The sequence below is a fragment of the Ursus maritimus genome, unplaced genomic scaffold, assembly GCF_017311325.1.
Source record: "Ursus maritimus isolate PB19 unplaced genomic scaffold, ASM1731132v1 scaffold_10, whole genome shotgun sequence".
NCBI classification, from domain to species: domain Eukaryota; kingdom Metazoa; phylum Chordata; class Mammalia; order Carnivora; family Ursidae; genus Ursus; species Ursus maritimus.
In genome coordinates, this window is record NW_024423344.1 from 15,188,439 (window position 1) to 15,207,955 (window position 19,517).

General features: G+C 36.6%; 1 protein-coding gene across 1 annotated transcript in view; it reads left to right on the forward strand.

The window, feature by feature from the left end:
* The window catches only part of NBEA (neurobeachin), a 664,295-nt gene that overhangs the window by 571,920 nt on the left and 72,858 nt on the right, over nt 1–19,517 (forward strand). Inside the window, exon 45 of the mRNA XM_040622005.1 lies at nt 10,318–10,458. Within this exon, the coding sequence (XP_040477939.1) occupies nt 10,318–10,458 (141 nt within the window). The remainder of the gene's footprint in view (nt 1–10,317; nt 10,459–19,517) is intronic.

Sequence of the window (19,517 nt, forward strand, 5' to 3'; positions counted from 1 at the left end):
ACAATTTTTCCCTCATGTATCCAGATTTTCCTTATGGAGATGTGACCTCGTGGTGAAATCTATCTTAAAACATGATACACGCCGGTGCTTCTGTTATTTACATATACTCATATGAACTTTGCTCTTAAATTACAGTGGTTACATGACTTTGACGTGAAGCCCAGCCTCTGCTCATTAAAGTGTAAATGGAATTTTCCTATTTCCCAGTCATGCCCTCTGATAAATGAAATAGTTTCATCACAAAGCCAAGTCCTGCTAATATTGACATGAGCGTAAGACATCACACACACACCCATTCACTGAGTGGAAAAAATATATTTTGTTAACACAGGAATTGTTTGACTGACAGATGATGATAAGCATAACCATTTTCCCAAATTATTATGCCACTTAAAAAAAGGAAGTGATAATGCCTTGAGGCTTTGAAATGTGATAATGCAAATGGATGCACTGAAGTGTGAATACTCTTCAGCCGTCCACCCTTGATACTACTGCCAAATGTCTATATATACATAGAACAGGGTGTACGTTGTTAAGGTGGGGAATGCTCAATTCTGCAAGGTGGTGCAAGTTTCTAGTTATTTTATCTTTCTTTTTCATCTTCGGTTAACAATATCTAAAATGAAATTCATTCTATTTAGGTTAGTTTATAATCTCCCTAATGCTTAGGTTTTAACAACAATGCACGAAGAATGGGCCAAACGATTAAGTGTATTAGTAGCTGACTATGACGATATAAAACTTGGTAGAAGATAAAAATGTGAATGTGTAAATTTATTCTGTACTATCTGCCAAAAAAACTACTGCCAAATTTGAAATATTCTAAATATATGTTGAATGTCACCTTAACATAGAACCCAACTTGAAAACTGTTTTTATTAAGCTTGCTTATATTGCATTGTGGAAGGAAAGGTACTATTTTAAGACAGAGTATTGATTGGCAATATTTGGATACTGTCTTAAACTCATGGAATAAGCCAAGCCGAGGGTACAACTGGAAAGGGGGTAAATGCAAAAACGTACCAATTTCAAAATTGGGTTTAAGTTGATCATTTTAGTCATTTACTTATTCTTTCCTTACACAAGCTTTTATTCCACACCTACATTGTGCCAGGTACAGGAGATAAAAACACAGTAAGAACTAGTCCACACTATGAAGGGTTGACAGTCATTTTTAGGTTACCCAGTGGCATATTATGTTCTTTACCTTCTAATTGAAAGGAAGAACCAAGTAAATGTAGACAGAGAAGAGAGTTGGTTCATAGGCACTATGGTAACCAGAAAGAGTGAGGTGTTTTCTGTTTGTTTTTATCTCCACTGTTAGGGTGACAGGGAGCTTTGAGGATTTATGCAGAAGTCCCAAACCAGTCCCATGCTCTGTCTGCTTGTGCTGTATAGTCTCCTTTCTAGTTCCTTCCCATTTAACCAGTTGTTCTACCCTTTCAGAGAGAGAGAAAAAATACTAGAGCCTGTCCTGCTTTGAAAACTTTAAGCTGTCGGGGTGCCTGGCTGGCTCTAGCACTGCATGTGACTCTTGATCTCGGGGTTGTGAGTTTGAGCCCCATGTTGGGTGAAAGATTACTTGGAAAGCAAGAAAGCAAGAGGGAAAGTATGAAAAGAAAGGAAAACTTTGAGCTGTTAGAGAAGGAACTGGGAACAGTAGGAGCACTTCTGTAGCGTATGTTCTTAGGATACTACCTGCGGAGAAGGAAAGGGAGCCCTCTTAGGCACTTCGGTGTCACTTCTGAAGTACAGCACTATCAAGGCAAACCTAGGCCAGACTCGGTCTCCTTTAACCTTTCTTTCCAGCCGAAACAGAAGATCCAGTAGAGACGGTCTTGAAACTAATCTATAGGCTCATCATTGTACTACTTAATACCTAGAAAGCTTTTAGAACTGACACCTGGAGATTGAAGGTATTTAATTATTCCTCCATTGTTCTTATGTCAAGATTGGTTACTTTTCACTAAAGTATTTAAAACTAATTTTCTTAGGAATTACCCTGGGACAGTGATAACAACACCAGGCAATAGCTGACAGGCTCTTATTATGTAACCAGACATCCTGCTAAGCATCTTCCATAGATTTTCTCATTTTATCCTCACAACTTTATGATGAATTGCACTTGGGTTTATAGGTTGCATTTCCTTTCATTTGTTACCTAGTATTTCTCTATAGTAGGTAAGTAGAATATACTAAAAAAAAACCCAAACAAACAAAACAAAAAACCAAACCATAGTGATTAATTCATCTTCTAGGTGCCCTCCACCTTTCCTCAGTGCCCTGTACTATGAACAGCCATGTGATAGGAGCAGAGGACGCAAAGAAATGTATTGGATGAGCCATTTTGTACCTCCAAAGACTTCTGTCCTAATGGAACTGCCATACCTGTGAATATGCTAATAAGTTGTGCTCATCAAAATTCAACTTTAGCTCAAAGTCTCTCTTTCCTCATAATATAATTAATCATATTTATTTACCCTATGAAAAAATATAAAAAAGAATTGCACTCAAAGATAGCCAGCAAATTATATATCTTAACAGTTTTTATTAGTGCTTCATTACTTTGGGTTCCATTTTTTAGGGATGTATGTGGGAATTGTATGATGATTAGCTGAAGGTCACCTGATTATACCATTTTGTGCATAAAATTGCAAAGGGGAGACTTCATCTGTTTAAGAGAACAACATTTTGGGGGCGCCTAGTTGGCTCAGTCGGTTAAAGGTCTGCCTTTGGCTCAGGTCATGGTCCCAGGGTCCTGGGATTGAGCCCTGCATCAGGCTCCCTGCTCAGTGGGGAATCTGCTTCTTCCTCTCCCTCTGATCTCTCAGGTCATGATCTCAGGGTCTTGAGATCGAGCCCCACGTCAGGCTCTGTGCTGGGCATGGAGCCTGCTTAAGATTCTCTCTCTCGCTCTCCCTCTGCCACTCCCCACCCACACACGCTCTCTCTTGCTCTCTCTCTAGGAAAAATAAATTTAAAAATAAATTTTATAAAAGTTTAAATGTTCGTATTTGAAAGATTTTTCTGGGTCATATAATTGAGAAAAGCCCCTAACATTCTATACAGAGGATAAACCAAATTCTGGGGGGTTTTTTAGATTTTATTTATTTATTTTGCAAGGGAGAGAGAGAGAGAATGACACCGGGGGAGCGGCAGGCAGAGGGAGAAGTGGGCTCCCCTCTGAGCAGGGAGCCCGATGCAGGACTTGATCATGACCTGAGCCAAAGGCAGATGCTTAACTGACTGATCCGCCCAGGGGCCCCAGGATAAACCAAATTCTTAACCAAACAGTAAAAAGGAGTTAGGGAAGACTAAAAAATCTCCATTACTCTCACTCCCCAGGGCAACTATTATTGTAGTTTTATGTATATTCTTCAAAATTTTTTCTCTGAATAATTAGCAAAAATATATTACTTATATACTATAGGATTTTTAGAAAGCCATTGATACTACTATGATGTTGATAATGCTATGATGCAGATGGCTTTTGTCAACCCTAGTACTCGTAATAATTTAATATTACCTGTAATCCATTCTCCACAAAACTACTGGAGTTACCTTTTTAAGGCCTAACTCAGATCTTATTTACCTCCTGCTTAAAAGCATTCAGTGACTCTCCCCTTCACTTACCATGAAACGTGTTTCATTTCCCTGATCTGCGAAGCCATATGATATAACTTGGCCTATGTTCTCACGTCATCTCCTATGCCCTTCCTCTCATCTACTGTGCTTCAGTCACCCTCTTTCTTTCTGTTCCCTGAACATGTCAGTCAGGCCTCCTTAGAGCCTGTGTACGAGCTCTTCCTCCCTCTCGAATTCTCTCACTTCTGAACTGCATATCACTGGCTTCTCTGGTCAGTCAGCCTCTGCCTAGAGGTTCTCCTTGAGAGATGCCGTCCCTGTCACCCAGTCGCTACTACCCCATTCTGTTTTCATTGTCAGTAGAGCACTTATCCCTGGTGTTTTCTCATTTACCTAATTGTTTATTTAGATTCCATCTGTCTCTGCCTCTGAAGACACACACACACACACACACACACACACACACACACGAAACATCATGAGAACAACAACCTCATTATCTTATTGTAGGGTCTAGAGTAATTACGGACACATAGTAGGCACTCAATATTTATTGAATGAATTTACCTTGGAATTTTGTTCAAATCAACCTTTTCAATCAGACCCTTTGTTTTGCTTTGCTATTTCAAGCAATGTTGTGAGAAATATAAATATCCTTGTATCTGATTTTTTACATATTATAAATTCCTCAAAGTGGAATGATTGGATCAAAAGCAAGTGCATATTTTAAAAAATATTACCAGTTTGCCCCATGAGAAATGTATACCAATTTATATTCCTACCAACGGTATTATGACATATCATGTTTTGCTATACCCTGGCCAACACTGAGTATTGTGAAACTTAATTTTTGACAATCTAATGAATAAAAATAGTTTTTATTTGACATTTTAAAATTTGCCATGTAGTTCTGACTTTTGACTGCAAGGAACAGAAAATCAATTTAAACCGGCTATAATTTAAAATAGAAATTTTTTATTGGCCCACATAACTGAGAAATCAGGGATTGGTTAGTTCGGGAAAACTGGACCCAAGGGCTCGCCAGTGTCATAGGATGCTACATCTCTGGTATTTTCCTTCATTGATTTCATTTTCAGACAGGCTACCCTGTGTTATCGCAGTGATCCCTTTGTAATACCACTAGAAAAGAGAAACCTTCTCTCCCAGAGGCTTCAGGAGAGTTTCACTGGAATAACTTGAATTATCTGCCCATTTCTGTACTAATCTCAGGGGCCATATGGATAGCATATGCTGATTGCCCGCTCCGGATCACATGTCCACCCAGGGATCAGATAATGGAGTCAGCCCACCTGCACCAGGTATTCCAAGAGTCAGGAAGGAGTGGTTCATAAAGGAAGAAGGAGTAATGTATGCTGAACAGAAAGAGAATAGATGCCCAGTATGTTGTATGAGCTGGTGCTGTTCTTCCTACATATACTGGAAATTGCTTCTGTGAATTGCTTGTTCACCTCATTTGCTCATTGAGTCAACTAGATTATTCATTAGTTCCTTACTGATTTGTGAGAGCTCACTTTTTAAAGAAACTAGCCCTTTATCATATGTGCTATAAATATTTTTCACTTTGTCTTTTGATTTTGCTTAAAATTTTTGTCGGAAGTTTCCATATGGAAATTTGAATGTTATATAATCAGGAACGCCTAGGTGGCTCAGTCAGGTAAGTGTCCAACTCTTGATTTTGGTTCAAGTCATGATCTCAGGCTCAGGGCTGGGTGAGGAGCCTGCTTGAGATTCTCTCTCTCCTTCTCCCTCTGCCCCCCCTTCCCCAATAAATAAATAAATAAATAAATCTTATATAATCAGATCAATCAGTCTTCATTCATTCAGCATTTATTACATACCTAAAAAGAGCCAAGTAGTGTATCAGGTGTCTGCAAACATAGAAATAAGTAAAAGCCATTGCCTTGAAGGGCTCACCTACTGGGCAAAAAAAGTTATAGACTTACCTATTACCAGAAAGTGTCATGTAGGCCTTCACAGATGAAATTTGAGCTTCTTTGGGAAGAATGCATTGAAATTCCCTGGTCAGATAAGAAGAGAGGCAGGGAATTTCCTTGAGCACAGAAGCATATGTAGGTATGATTTCTATGTTGTCCTGAGAATTTGAAGAATGATGACATATATAGCTCATGACTGAAAAAAATGAAAAGACAAGAATTCTTGAAGCCTCTTCTCAGGATTCCCAAGCCCTTGGTTATTATTATGAGAGATAACAAGATAACTTTGATATGTTAGAAGCTCAGATGTGTTGAGAGTATTGAGATAACAAAAGCAATACTTAGGAGCCAAACAGATCAATCAGCTGTATCCCCCTTCCAGCTCTGTCTAGCACAAAGCTTCAGCTTGTTCTGTGAAACGTATAGGCTCTGACTAGCAGTGCAGTCTTGATTGGACGTTTCTTCATTGTCCTCCTCTATAATGTGAGGGAGTTGGACTTGTAGGCCTGTAGGGTGCATTCCATTTCTGAAGATCTGTGATGGTTTAGGAATTAAGTAGACAGTTATAGAAGAAAAAAATGCCATCAAGATCAGAATTTCCTATTTCACCATGAAATGGCAACGCAGTATTGTGGAAAGAGTAGAGACCCACGTACCTGTCTCCTCCTCATGAAGTTAGGTTCAGCATGAATGCCTTGGCCACCTCAAGATTTAGGAAAATCAGTCTAGAAAATGGATGTGAAAACAGTGTCTTTTATAAATATATAGTACCATTAGCATTTGCAGCAGGCAGCACTGGCAGTAGTGAGCTCACATTTTTTATATATAAGTAGAATCCTAATACCGTGAACATAATGAGCATTTTCAAGTTTTTTTGGAAATACCAGAATTCAGTTTTATTAATATTACTTTAATTGGACCTCTGATTCCTCTGGAAAACCTTTTTTGTTCTTAGAAATTGTAATCTATTTTAATGGCATTGACTGCGCCTCGAGTCAATCCACATTTATTTTTGATTTGTTTATTTATTCAAATCAATCCAGCCATGTGCCCAGACTTTCACATTCTCTCAAGTTCTTTGAATGCTTCATAAAGTACCCTTTACTCAAGTAGTACTTTTTATTTAAATTATCTTTGTTGTTCATTTTCACCTCTTTTGTTTATTTTATACACCTATCCCATAATATGCACTTGATAAAACTTGCGAGTTTCATAAAAGAGAAAGGTATTGATCGATTAAGGCTAAGAGAACAGAAAAGGAAAGAAAATAGGAAAATGTAACCAAAGAAAAAGTTCACACTCAGAAATGCATGCCATAGTGTTCTAACCAGAACTTTTCAAGGAGCCCTAGTTCTATTGCCTATTAATAGTTATTACGAAAACAAAAAAGAAGGATGAGGTTCTAGTAAAAATAGATAAATGGTAAACACTGGAGTGAACAAGGTTAACCAGTTCTATTTATAATAATATTTCTCAGAGCCTTTCATAATGTAAATCTCCATGAGTATCTGTTAAGATCTTTGTTCCATATAATAAAGTAGCAGGTGTTTTTTGTTTTGTTTTTGTTTTCAGGAAAACAAAGCTTTTTGTGGTATTTAAGACTGAGACAAATTTCTCTCTTTAATATTCAAACAGGGGAAATTGAGTGATAGAGTAGAGAAAATCCTCAACAACAATTCTTCAATAAATTCAATAGTTTTAAGTAGACGTGGTAATGTTACACATATGATTTTCCACCGATTTTATATTGAAAACCGTTCTTATTGCAAGCTAGGTAGGCTTTGTAACAGTTTTTAGAAACTGAATTATAATAAGAAATGCTACAGAGGTGGAATTTTTATTTTTAATTTTTGCATTGTTATCTGCATCATTTTCTCTTGTCTGTTACAGTGTCAAATTATGGCATACAAACTGACAAGAACAAAATCATGATACATCTAATAGCAAGGTCTAAACTTTCAGTTAAACCTTTTCATATGGAAACACTTAAGAAGCATAGAGGTGGCTGTTCCTAAAAGCCTTCTGTTTGAGAGAAAAGGAAACTGGTGATAATTACTATGGGTAATTATGGTAAAAATTGAAAATGTTTACAAAACAAGCTTATATGTTTTATGAAGTAGAGTTTTACTGTTTCACCAGATTTCCTACCTTATTCGTTTGCTAAATTCAAATGGCTTTGATGTTGCATTATTTGCTCAAATTTTAAAAGCATAACAAACACAACCATATCAGTTTATACATAGGTAAGTAGATCGTTATTGGCAGGTAGTTGATAGATGGACAGGTAGACAGATAGGCAGATAAAAAGATAGATATTACATGTTTGGATCCCATAAGGAAATATGTCATCTGTGATGAAATTTTTGTTTCCTGGACATTTTCAAGCCTTTTTCCTTCAGATGATTACTGCTTCTTGATTACCAGAGCAATATAATAGAAAAATAACAAGTACGAAGTAGATCATAAACATTTTGTTATATAAAATTCATTTCCAAATGCATTAGATAAAAATTCATAATTGGAAATTCATTTTAAGAAGTTACTAATGGAGGCGTGTACATACTTTCCTACAGTGCAGCTGTTCCCTACAAAGTAGTATTCTGTCAAACACTCCAAAAAAATGACGTGGATGAAACTCGAGTAAAATAAAAAGTGCAAATATTTATTTTATCCCTTTTCCAGTAGTTGGGGAGAAGGCTGGAAAAGATTAGAGGAAGGGCCTTGTTCCTTTTTCAAGAATGTTTTGTGTGGTCCTTGCAGAACAAACAAAATCTCAGATAAGGTCAATCCTTACAGATTGTGTGGCCATTTTATGCACGTGAAAGATCCATTAGCATAGTCAAGAGAGAACACAGTCTTAAACATTTTAAATGCTTTGAAAAAATCATCTTTTAATACTGAAGTAGAAAAACAGATGTCTGCACATCTAGAAAAGCATAAAATATGTTGGCTGTCTTAAAGGAAAAACTATTCCAATTCAGTAACGGCTCACATTTATTCCACTATATTAAGTACAATTTGACCCCAAAAATTAATTCTATATTTGTTTTAAATATTATTAATATTCTATGTGGCATTTAATGAAATTACATTGCCTTTTTATATAATGTAAAAAGATTTGAGAGATGAACAATGAAATGTAACACAGAATAAAATATAAGCCTTAGAATATTTAAAAAAATATATTTAAACCAAAGTTCTTAAAGATTTTTTAAATAATTAAATTAAACCAAACTTTTCAAAAATTTTTTAAAAATAATTAAATTGTTTAGTCTTTGTTAAGTTATAATCAAGTTAAAGAAAAATGAGCATAGTTTACAAATAATTTTAGTATTAAGGATAAGAGCCCTTGCAAATAAGAGTTTATTATGGAAATTTTAACAGACTTTTAACTGCTGACATCATTGTGTTATTTGAATTAGTCCCATGGGACCAAAAGAAAAAGCTTACAAACAATTTATAAATGAATCTTTCTCTCTTGTGTAACATTATTTGTCCCACAGAAACACTAATTTTCTAGTACTCCTCTTGTTAAAATTAAGCCCTGGGGGGAACTTCATAGTTAACTAGTAATATTAAATTTTGAATAAAGGAGTTCTATATTATACTTAGTATTCATCTTTTGTTTTCGCTATAAATATTTATATATAATAGTATGTATGCATCCTAAAGCAAAATAATGTAGCTATTAGGTATCATGAGAATGGACTCCATGTCCCATAAACCAAAATCAGACAGAAACTAAGCTAAAACAGATTATTATTTGAAATCATGAGGACTATATGCTAGAAATTCTTTTAATGATTAGGTGTGCTAAGAAGTTTGAGGCAATGACCCAATTAACACATGCTTTGTTGGAAAAAAGAATCTGTGTATATTGTATCCTGAGCATTTTACTGTGTGCTCCACTCTAAGGATTAACATCGTCATTGGGATGATCTGAAGGGTCTTCGTGGCCTTACAAAATGCTTTCTAGGAACTCAGAATTGCCTGGATTATTTTCATCAGCCTTAGGTTTGTAGTTTCACTTATTAAAGAAGATGTATGTGCCATTTGTATGATAACAGAATGGAACCAGCATTCCAACAGGGTTTCCATATGGGTGATTATTGTTTTTCTCACTGTGGGTAACCCTCTAGTAAGACAAGGTTTTCTCTAATATGGTTGTCACATGGTCAACTGCTTCACCTTCTCATTGATTTCCTATGATCAAGCTAAACGTTCATTATGGTTATTACTACGTAGGCAGGAAAATGACATTAAAAGTCTTGGCTTTGCCTTGACAGTTTAAACTGGATCATTCCTGGGCGCCTGGGTATCTCAGATGGTTAAGCGTCTGCCTTCGGCTCAGGTCATGATCCCAGGGTCCTGGGATTGAGCCCCGCGTCGGGCTCCCTGCTAGGTGGGGAGACTGCTTCTCCCTCTCCCTCTACTGTTCCCCCTGCTTGTGCTCTCTTGCTCTCTCTGTCAAATAAACAAAAATCTTTAAAAATAAATAAATAAAAATAAACTGGGTCATTCCTAGTAATCCAGTTTGCTGAAACTTTTAGTAAAATCCAGAAACTTTGCATATATAAATCATCTTCCTGAGAGATTTTTAGCAAGTATAATGATCCGTAATTAATATTACAGTCAAATTTGATAAAATGTAATACAAAATTATTTATGCTCTATGGTTAAAATGAATTAATGGTAAATAGTTTCAGCATTAAGAGTTATAATATAGAATGTTTAATATAACCATATTAAGTGAAGTGCTTCTTTTCTCTTCTTACAGCCAATCGGTGCTTTGAACCCAAAGAGAGCTGTGTTTTACGCAGAGCGTTATGAGACGTGGGAAGATGATCAAAGTCCCCCCTACCATTATAATACGCATTACTCAACAGCAACATCTACCTTATCCTGGCTTGTTCGAATTGTGAGTATCTTCATTAACTTCAACCAAGTTAAGCTACTTGGTTGTTTTAAACAAAGATTAGAGGCCAGTGAAGTAGAAGTAGAGACGAGAAATCAAAACCTGAATCCTTTTTTTAAATGAGTTTTCTCATTTAGGAAATCGGGTTAAGAAGATAGATTATTGTGAGCTTCTTAAGCCTAAACCAGTTATAAAAGGAACCAGACTCTTGGAGTGCGTCCCTAAGGTCCACAGTTTGTTTTGTTCACCGGTGGTCATAAGCTGGCTCTTCCCCTGGCCCTCTCAGGCTTGCTTCTTATGCAGTATACTTTAAGAACAGTTTCTGAATGCCTTGAAGACTTCTTTCTGTTTCTTTCTCTTTCTCCTAACACATTCAAGTCTCTCCGATCTTTCAAATACATTTATACGTCCATATGTACACACAGACGTGCACACATACATACACACAAGGTTCCTTGGACCCCGACCAACCCTGCAGTTACTTTCCAGTTCTCACCCTTCATAGTCACGTGTAAGCACAGCCTCCACTATACTGCGCTGTCCCGTGCTCCTCTCTGCTTCATCACCTCCCATTCAGTCTTTAGCCTGGCTGATTAAGGTTCCACACCCACGCTTTACTGAATTGTTTTTGTGGAAGTCACAAATTATGGGGCTAGAACATCTCATTTCTTACCGTGATGTATCGGAAGCATTTGGCACCATTGCTCGGTTTCTCCTTCTTGAAATTCTTCCCTCTCAGGACGCTTAGGTGGCTCAGTCAGTTCGACGTTTGCCTTCTGCTCAGGTCACAATCCCAGGGTCCTAGGATCAAGTCCCGCTTAGGGCTCCTTGCTGAGTGGGGAGCCTGCTTCTCCCTCTCATGCAGCCCCTGCTTGTGCTCTCACTCTCTCTCAAATAAATAAATAAAATCTTCAAAAAAAGAAAGAAATTCTTCCCTCTCATGACTTCGCAGACAATATCCTCTCTTGGTTTACTTCCTGTCATCTTAACTGCCCTATCCAGGCTCATGCCCAGATTTTTTTTTTTCTTGACGTTTGTGTTCCCCAAGATTTTTCTGTCTACTTAATCTGGACAATGCCATTTAATTATAAGCTAATGCCTTCCAGCTTCTGTCTTCATTGCAAGCGTTTTTCTTGGATCCCAGCCTTTATTTCCAAGTGCCTACTGGATATTTCTCCCTGAATGCCATTTCCATAAATGAACTCCTCATCTCCCTCACACACCTGTTGTGGCTCTTCCTGCATTTCCTATTTAAATAAATGGCGTGATCACTCACCCAGTTACCTGATCGAGAGATTTTCTCTATTTCACCAGCCTGTTACATCCAATCAGACATCACCTCACCTGGGTTCTACCAACTGAATATCTCTGCAGTCTGTCTCCTTGCCCTATTAACTCTGGCATTTCCTTAGTTTAGGCTACCATTGTTTCTCATCTAGATTATTGCAGAAGCCCTAACAAATCTTCTTGCTTTAGTCTTTAGTCTTGCTTTCTTCAATCCAGTCTAGTTAAGAGCAGTTACTAGAGTCAGATGGTCTGAATTTTTTTTTTTCTATAAGCAACTGAGGAGTATTATAGAATGTTAAACCCAGTCCATAAATCAATACAATCAACGATGTCTTCTCGCCTTACCAAAGCATACCTTAGATCACTCTGTTTCATGAGGCTGATTTGCCTCAGAAACACACTGGTAAAATAGAGTACATGAAAATGTATGTACATGAGACCACATCTTATATTCTCAAAGATTTTTTTTTCCTCTATCTAAATGACAGCTTTAGTTTGGAGGTCCTTCTCAAACATTCTCTCTGTTATGGGGACAAATTGAACTTACAACAAATACAGTATGAGTATCCTTTAAGTAACTTAGAAATCACTGATAGGTAGTGTGCTACAAACAATTACTGTTATTACAATGAAAGATTTGTCAGAGTTATGATTCAGTTTAACTGAACAGAAATTTTATATTTTTATCATCTTAAAGCAGTCTAAGTAGTTTTAAAAAGTTTAGATTTAACTAGCCTATGAGAAAATAAACCCAAACCTTATTTAAAAAATAAATCTGTAATTATAAACTAAAGGAAAATACATAAAACTTTCGTTTTTAGACCAAAGTTATTAGTCTAATTTGTCCAAAGATTCACCTTAATTACATGAACTTGGATTTTTTTAGAAAAATGTTTCTGAGCTGATGTTTCTTTAAAAATATTTTTTTAACTCTAGCACTTTTAAAGAGTAAGAATTTCTATTTATTTTCTGGTAATTTTTGAGGAATATAAGATTCAAATAGGTGCTCGGTTACCCCTATAAACCAATCTGAACAGAGCACTTTAGTTTATGGGTTGTAATAATTTTTTAATACTCTCCAGATGTAGGAAAATACTTCAGACTCACACAAGAGTTAAAGGCTTTTCTGAATTACAGACACACAGGTATATTGAGAACTTATAGCTTCTAACCTGTAATATCAACCACAGGTCAAAACAAAACACAGAAACACAAAAAATTACCAGTCAAGATCTCAAGGAGCTGGTGTCCTTTATGATGGACATAAAATATGTTCTTATTTGATTTGGGCTCACAAATAGGCAGACAAGAAAACAAAAAGACTAATAAATTCTATGATCACCAAATGGTGAGATCATAAAACCAAATTCTCAGTCATTACCACCACCAATGGGAAATGACTGATTAGCAGTGCATGTTATAAAAATGTTACAACAACAAAATCAGCAAATGGAGTTAAAAAAAAAAAAAACCTAGAGAAAAAGTGTGCCAGTAAAGTTCAAGTTATGTTTGCTGCTCAGAATTCACTCTGCAGGGCAAGAAAAGACATACCCAGGCTTAAGCAGCCTTTGACATGTACTTCCTAAGCAGCACGGTCTATTTGGCTTCATAGAGTTCACGCTCAAAGGGACTTCCAAAAAACTGTTAGAGAAAGAAGTTTTTAGAAAGCATCTGAGCCAGAGATATTCATCGTGGGAGGCCTTTACCCATCACCTTGGGTCCCATCAATGATATTGCTGTAGTGAGCCACTGCACCACTGCCATGGGGAGAGTAAGACACGTCTCTTGGGTGTTTTGGTGATTGGAGGGAAAAAAGGTCCAAAATCATTTCAGAAAGAACATTATCATAAAACTTGATTATTTGAGAATTAATTGAGAGCATATATGTGATAGTATTTTGAAATATATAAATTGCTATCTAATAGCGTATGTGTAATCAAATTAGTCTGAAGTCAGATTTATGACTTATTTATGTGAGTCCGTAAAAATACTTGTTTTTAGGGTACCTGGGTAGCTCAGTCGGTTAAGCATTTGAATCTTGGTTTTGGCTCAGGTCATGATCTCAGTGTCCTGGAATTGAGCCCCGTGTCAGGCTCCTTGCTCAGCAGGGAGCCTGCTTGTGGATTCTCTCTCCCTCCCACTTGCGTGTATGCGCTCATGCGAGCATGCGCTGTCTTTCTCTCTCAAAAATAAATTAATTAATCTGTAAAAAAAAAATACTTGCTATCAACAGCTTGATTTAACTTAACACTCTTGTATCCCTGATAAAGCTAAATACTTTCTCAAATCATAAATCATAATTCATCCTTAAGTTGATTTATTATTCCGGTGAAATGGAGCACAAATTTGAATCTGTACAAGAGTATGGCAGAAATTCTGTACATATTTATTCTAGAAAGACCCTTTCAGTATTATCTATAACACTGCTGCACAATAGAAATATAATGCAAGCCACTTTCGTAATTTAAAATTTCTAGCAGCCACATTTAAGAGTAAAAAAAACAGGTGGAATTAATTTTAATAACCATATTTGTTAACCCCGTATATTCAGAATGTTGTACTTTCAACATGTAACCAATATAAAAAATGTTGATGATATATTCTACTCTTTTCTGGTCCTAAGTCTTTGAAACCCAGCATGTATTTTTATATTTATAGCACATTCCGTTTGAAAGAGCCATACTTCAGATACTCAGGAGTCACATGTAGCAAGTGCCTACCGTATGGGACAGAACAGATCTATAGGATTGCTTTCACGGAGACTCATTTAGCTAACACATCTTTTGTCGTGCTGTTATAAACCCAAGTATCCCGGTCTAATAGCTTACTAAGTGTTTAACCTAATGGTCCAGGGAATTGTGATTTCCCCACTCCCATCCCACGGGGTTTATGAAGTAGAAAATGCATTAAAATTCGTGTCACTAAGAATTTGTTCATAAAAACAAGGTACAGAGTAAGTAAGTATTTGCCCTTTAGCTTTCAAGTCTTTTGGACCCAAAGTCATTAAACTCATTATTAGTTTCAATCAATATGTGTGGTATGACAATGATAATAACTGCTTTAAAATCCTAATCAACTTTCTTTAAATTAAAAATATTATTTTAGACAAACTACCAGTGAAATCACTTGTCTGAATTATAAGACTCTGAAAAGCCTGGTTCCTGGAGAGGTGCCACTGGGCAAATGATGAATGAACCATGAGAGTGGAGTTTGGAGTTTCTTCAGATATTAACTGGTAGAAAAGGCACATTTTACTTGGAATGTTTTTACTTTAAATCTTACCCTGAACATATAGTATATAACATACACATAGAAGTAATTAAATCTTACCCTCTGACCTTTACATCCCTCAGCGACCTAGTCACCTTCCAAATTCACTATATTCCACCTAACTATTCAAAACTCATTTGTCAAACATTTAATCATAATCTTTAAGGAAGTTAAATAGGTTGTGCAACAAAAGTTCATTTATAAATCAGTTGTTTGGAATTTGGAACTTTTAAAAATAAATTATGGGCTTTTTTGGAAGGCCTACCCAAGAGCCTGTATCTTTAAAAGAATGTATTTGTAGTGAAAAAATCATAGGAACACTTTTGCAGGTATTATAATTAAAGCCCAAATATAATGCTACTAAATAAAATAGTGTTGTCATGTTTATCTTGAATACTGATGCTTAAGGACAATGCAAATTTACTTAGAGGAAGACGAGGAATTCTGTTTTTTCATTATTTTCTTATTATTATGTAAGTTTCAGGTAGACAGCTATATAATTTGACATTTGTATTGACTACAAAGGGATCACCGTCCCAAGTCTAGTTACCGTTCATCAGCATACAGTTGAGCCTCTTCACCCACTTCACCCAGTGCCCAAACCCCTTCCCTTCTGGTAACCACTAGTCTGTTCTTTTTGTCTATGAATGTGTTTCGTTTTACTGTTTGTCCATCTGTGTGTGTGTTTTTTTTAGATTCCACATGAGTGAAATCATGCAATATTTGTCTTTCTCTATCTGATTCATGTTGTTTAGCATATAACAGACTCAAGGTCCATCCATACTATTACAAACGGCAAGGTTTCATTCTTTTTTATAGCCAAGTAGTAGTCCTCTGTATAAATTCACCATAACTTCTTTATCCATCCACCTATCAGTGGACACTTAAGCTGTTTCCATGTCTCGGTTATTGTAAATAATGCTATAATGAACATAGGGGTACATGTATCTTTTCAAAGTAGTCTTTTTGTATTCTTTGCATAAATTCCCAGAAATGGAAGAGCTGGGTCATGTAGTAATTCTATTCCTTTTTTAAAAAATCTCCGTACAGATAAGGGATTTTTAACCAAAACGTGGTTTATAATAGGTATATGGGTTAATTAAAAGAGCCTTTTTGAAGATTCTAAAAGATACTTCTGGATTCCTTCAAAAGGAATGGGAGAAAACAAACTCCTGGAGTCAGACAATGCACAATACTAATAATGGGGCCTCCGTTTCCTAGAATGTGACCCTGAATCTTCTCAGATGTAAAATAGGAATAATTATACCTACTCTGAAGGATAATCATGAGGCTGCAGTTAACTGAAATAATACAGTTCTGAGCACAGAAACAGGCGCCCCTTGTCTTCGTGGCCGTCCCTTTGGTCTTCATTATGCTTCATATCCCTTCAAGATACACACCTTTCCTTTGGTAGAGTTACGTTCCAAGCACTGCCTATTCCCCACGAATGGGGTTTGTTTCAAATGAAAGGGAGGCAAAGAAGAAAAGTACAGCAGAGAGGGACTTAAAAGATCCTTATGAGGTTACTAAGCAAATATAATAGAAGACAGAAGAATAAAGGGCTTGAGTGAAGAGAAGAGGGACAGGGGAACGGGGTTAGATTGACCAGGATGGAGTTGATTGGTCTGTAATCATTGAAAGGCAGGAAAGGTGGTTGGTGTCCCGGCAGGGGATAAGGGTTAGGATCAAATTCAGTAGGACAGGTACGACTACCCAGTGCAGGCCTGGCGGGTTCTGTTTTCTAGTACTAAGACAGGGTTGGAAGATACTACAAAGTGACATTAGGGTAGATGTAATTAGGAGAAGGAGGTCTGCCATCAGCCGTTCATATCACAGGATCTAACAGGAAGCTTGTAAAATCCAACAAATGCCAGCATTTTAATTTCTGAAATTTCTGCTTAATATGTTTTCATTTGTACATCGTCCAAACCGAAAGCTTTTCTAAGTAGAATGATAAATTATCTAATATGGTAATGTACACATACAAAATGGTTCAATCCGCATATCTTAAGTAAAAAAATACAAAAGTTTCTTAAGTTTAATATAGCACTTAATCCTCTCTGTTAGTTGGGCATGAGTCAAATGAAAAACGAAAAGCCTTCCACTGTGCCTTGAAGGTAATAAGGAAACACATGGAAAAAGGTAATCTCCACGGTAATCAGAGCTTGAAAGATCAATACTCACTTAGAAACAAATAGGTTATCCATTTCTATCCATACTCTACCACTGTCTCAGCCGGAGGCCTTCAGGAATAATGAGAATATATGTCGGTAATATAGTATGTGACCCTAAAACAGTTGTTAATCAGATCTTTCTAAAAGCTACTTAAAATTGTGAAATGTGGAATTCTTCCATATTCTCTGCTTTTGGGTGCCACCGGTTTCATAAACTTCATGACCAGAAATAAAAGTAATTCTTTAATTTCAGATTTCTTTTTACTGTGCCCATCTGTGCTATTTTTGGCATGCCTTTGTTAAGGTCTAAAAGCCAGGAAGGATTGTATAATTTAGGTCAGGATAGAGATAGATCAGCTTTTAGTGGCTGATGATTTAAAAAAAAAAAAAAAATAAGGCTTTGCATGTATAAATGGGCCTTCACTCATGTCTGTGTAATAGGTTAAAAATCATAGAGACAAGTGCAATCCTTCTAAATTAATCTCTGCCTATGACCTGCAGAGAGAGAGAGAGGAAAAAAAAACAAAAACAAAAACACACCACACCTGACATCAGCATCCTAGGGCAATAAAGAAGTGCATTCTGAAGTTACAACTTTTTGGTCCAACGAATAGTTAAGAACTGACAAAAACTATCTTACTCTTCCCCAGCCATACCTAATCTCTCAACAGTACTTGTATGTGTAGGTGCATTCAAGGAGCTTTTTATTAAACACTGACTCTGAGCCAAGCACGGTACTTGGTGCTAAGGATACGATGGATTAGCCGAAGGCAGGAAGAGTCCGGTCAGGTTGTCAGTCTGTCATGAAGCCCAGCCCAGCAGTGAAGATTGACACGTTCATAAAGCTGTAGTCATTTTTATAACTGTGTTAGGTGAGACACTTCAAGCTTCCTCAATATTATTTAATTATATGTAATACCCGTAATTATCCCTGAGGTGTTGTCCTTCCCAATTAACGTAGATGAAGGACCTGAAGCAGTTACTTAACACAGCTACTTAAGGTTAAATAACTTGCCTAAAAGAAGTTAATGGTTTGTTCTACCCAGATTCCAGCTTACATCTGTCATATTTCATTCAGTGTTGCCATTTGCTACTTCTAGGATTGTTCTTATCCCCACTTGAACTAACCCGGTGATAAGATATGCCGCATTAATTACCTAATGTTTATTAGTGAGCTAAAAATCTGCAAAGCAAATTAATTAATGAAGGACATCTCATAAAATTTTTCTTCCTTAACTTAATTTCAGTGACATCTATTTGTCTTTCTTATCACTTAAAATCTTAAACAGCAATATGGACTTCCTGAATGCAGATCTGATTTTCAGGTGAATCAGTAATATAACCCTTCTCTATTGTTGTATCATTCTTCATCCCATCTCTTTAATCATCCTTACTGTCATCCGATACTGATCATGAAAAATCGGTGATCTGTTACAAACTTAGAACATTGATGACATCCAGCCACACTAAATTTTAGGAAGAGACTGAGGAAGATGGATGGTTGTAGCTGTTGCCCAACAGCTGGCCCTTACGGCCAATGGCAACAAGAAAAGTTCAATGGGGCCCCGTAATATTTCATAGATATGAAAGAATTAATAGAGATTACATATTAAAGAAAAATAACTGTTCAGGAAAACGTCGTGTAGATTTCTTAGCATTATTGAACCTAGGGGTGACATGTCATTCATCCTAGACATAAGAGAGAATTAAACCGTGGGAAAGGAAATAGGTATTTATCTGTGTTATACTTGTAGTTAAGTAAGAAATCCTTGGTAAGAATGAATGTTATTCAGAAGTGGATTTAATGAGATCAGAAATAATGCCTCACTCCCAACAAGAAAGTATACAAAAAGCATTAAAATGAAATGCATTAGGCACGTGTGGTAGTCATTCTCAGGTTTCCTGCTATGGAAACATGTACTGGGTAGCAGATACAGTGTTTCTGTGAGGTGACAGTGACAGAATACCAAAAGGACTAGAGTTCATCTATTCTCATTTGCACTTAACTTTATTTCATTCATTTCTTCACCAAAGTATACATGTAGCAACTTCTGTGTACCAGGTATTGTTCTAAGTGTTGGAGATAAAACAGTGAACATGATAGATGATGGAATCTGTTTCCATGGTGGGGAGTGAGGAGATAGGTTACAAATCACTTACAAAACAGTATGACAAGTGTTTCAGTGATGTCTTTAGAAAATATAGGGTGTATTTGAACATACTGGAGAGCTTAGCAAATCAAGGAAAGTCTTTCAGGAGGAAAATGACATCTTGGCTGAGGCATAAAGGATAGAAAGAACTTAGCCAAGTAAGGACGGTGAGAGGAAGGGA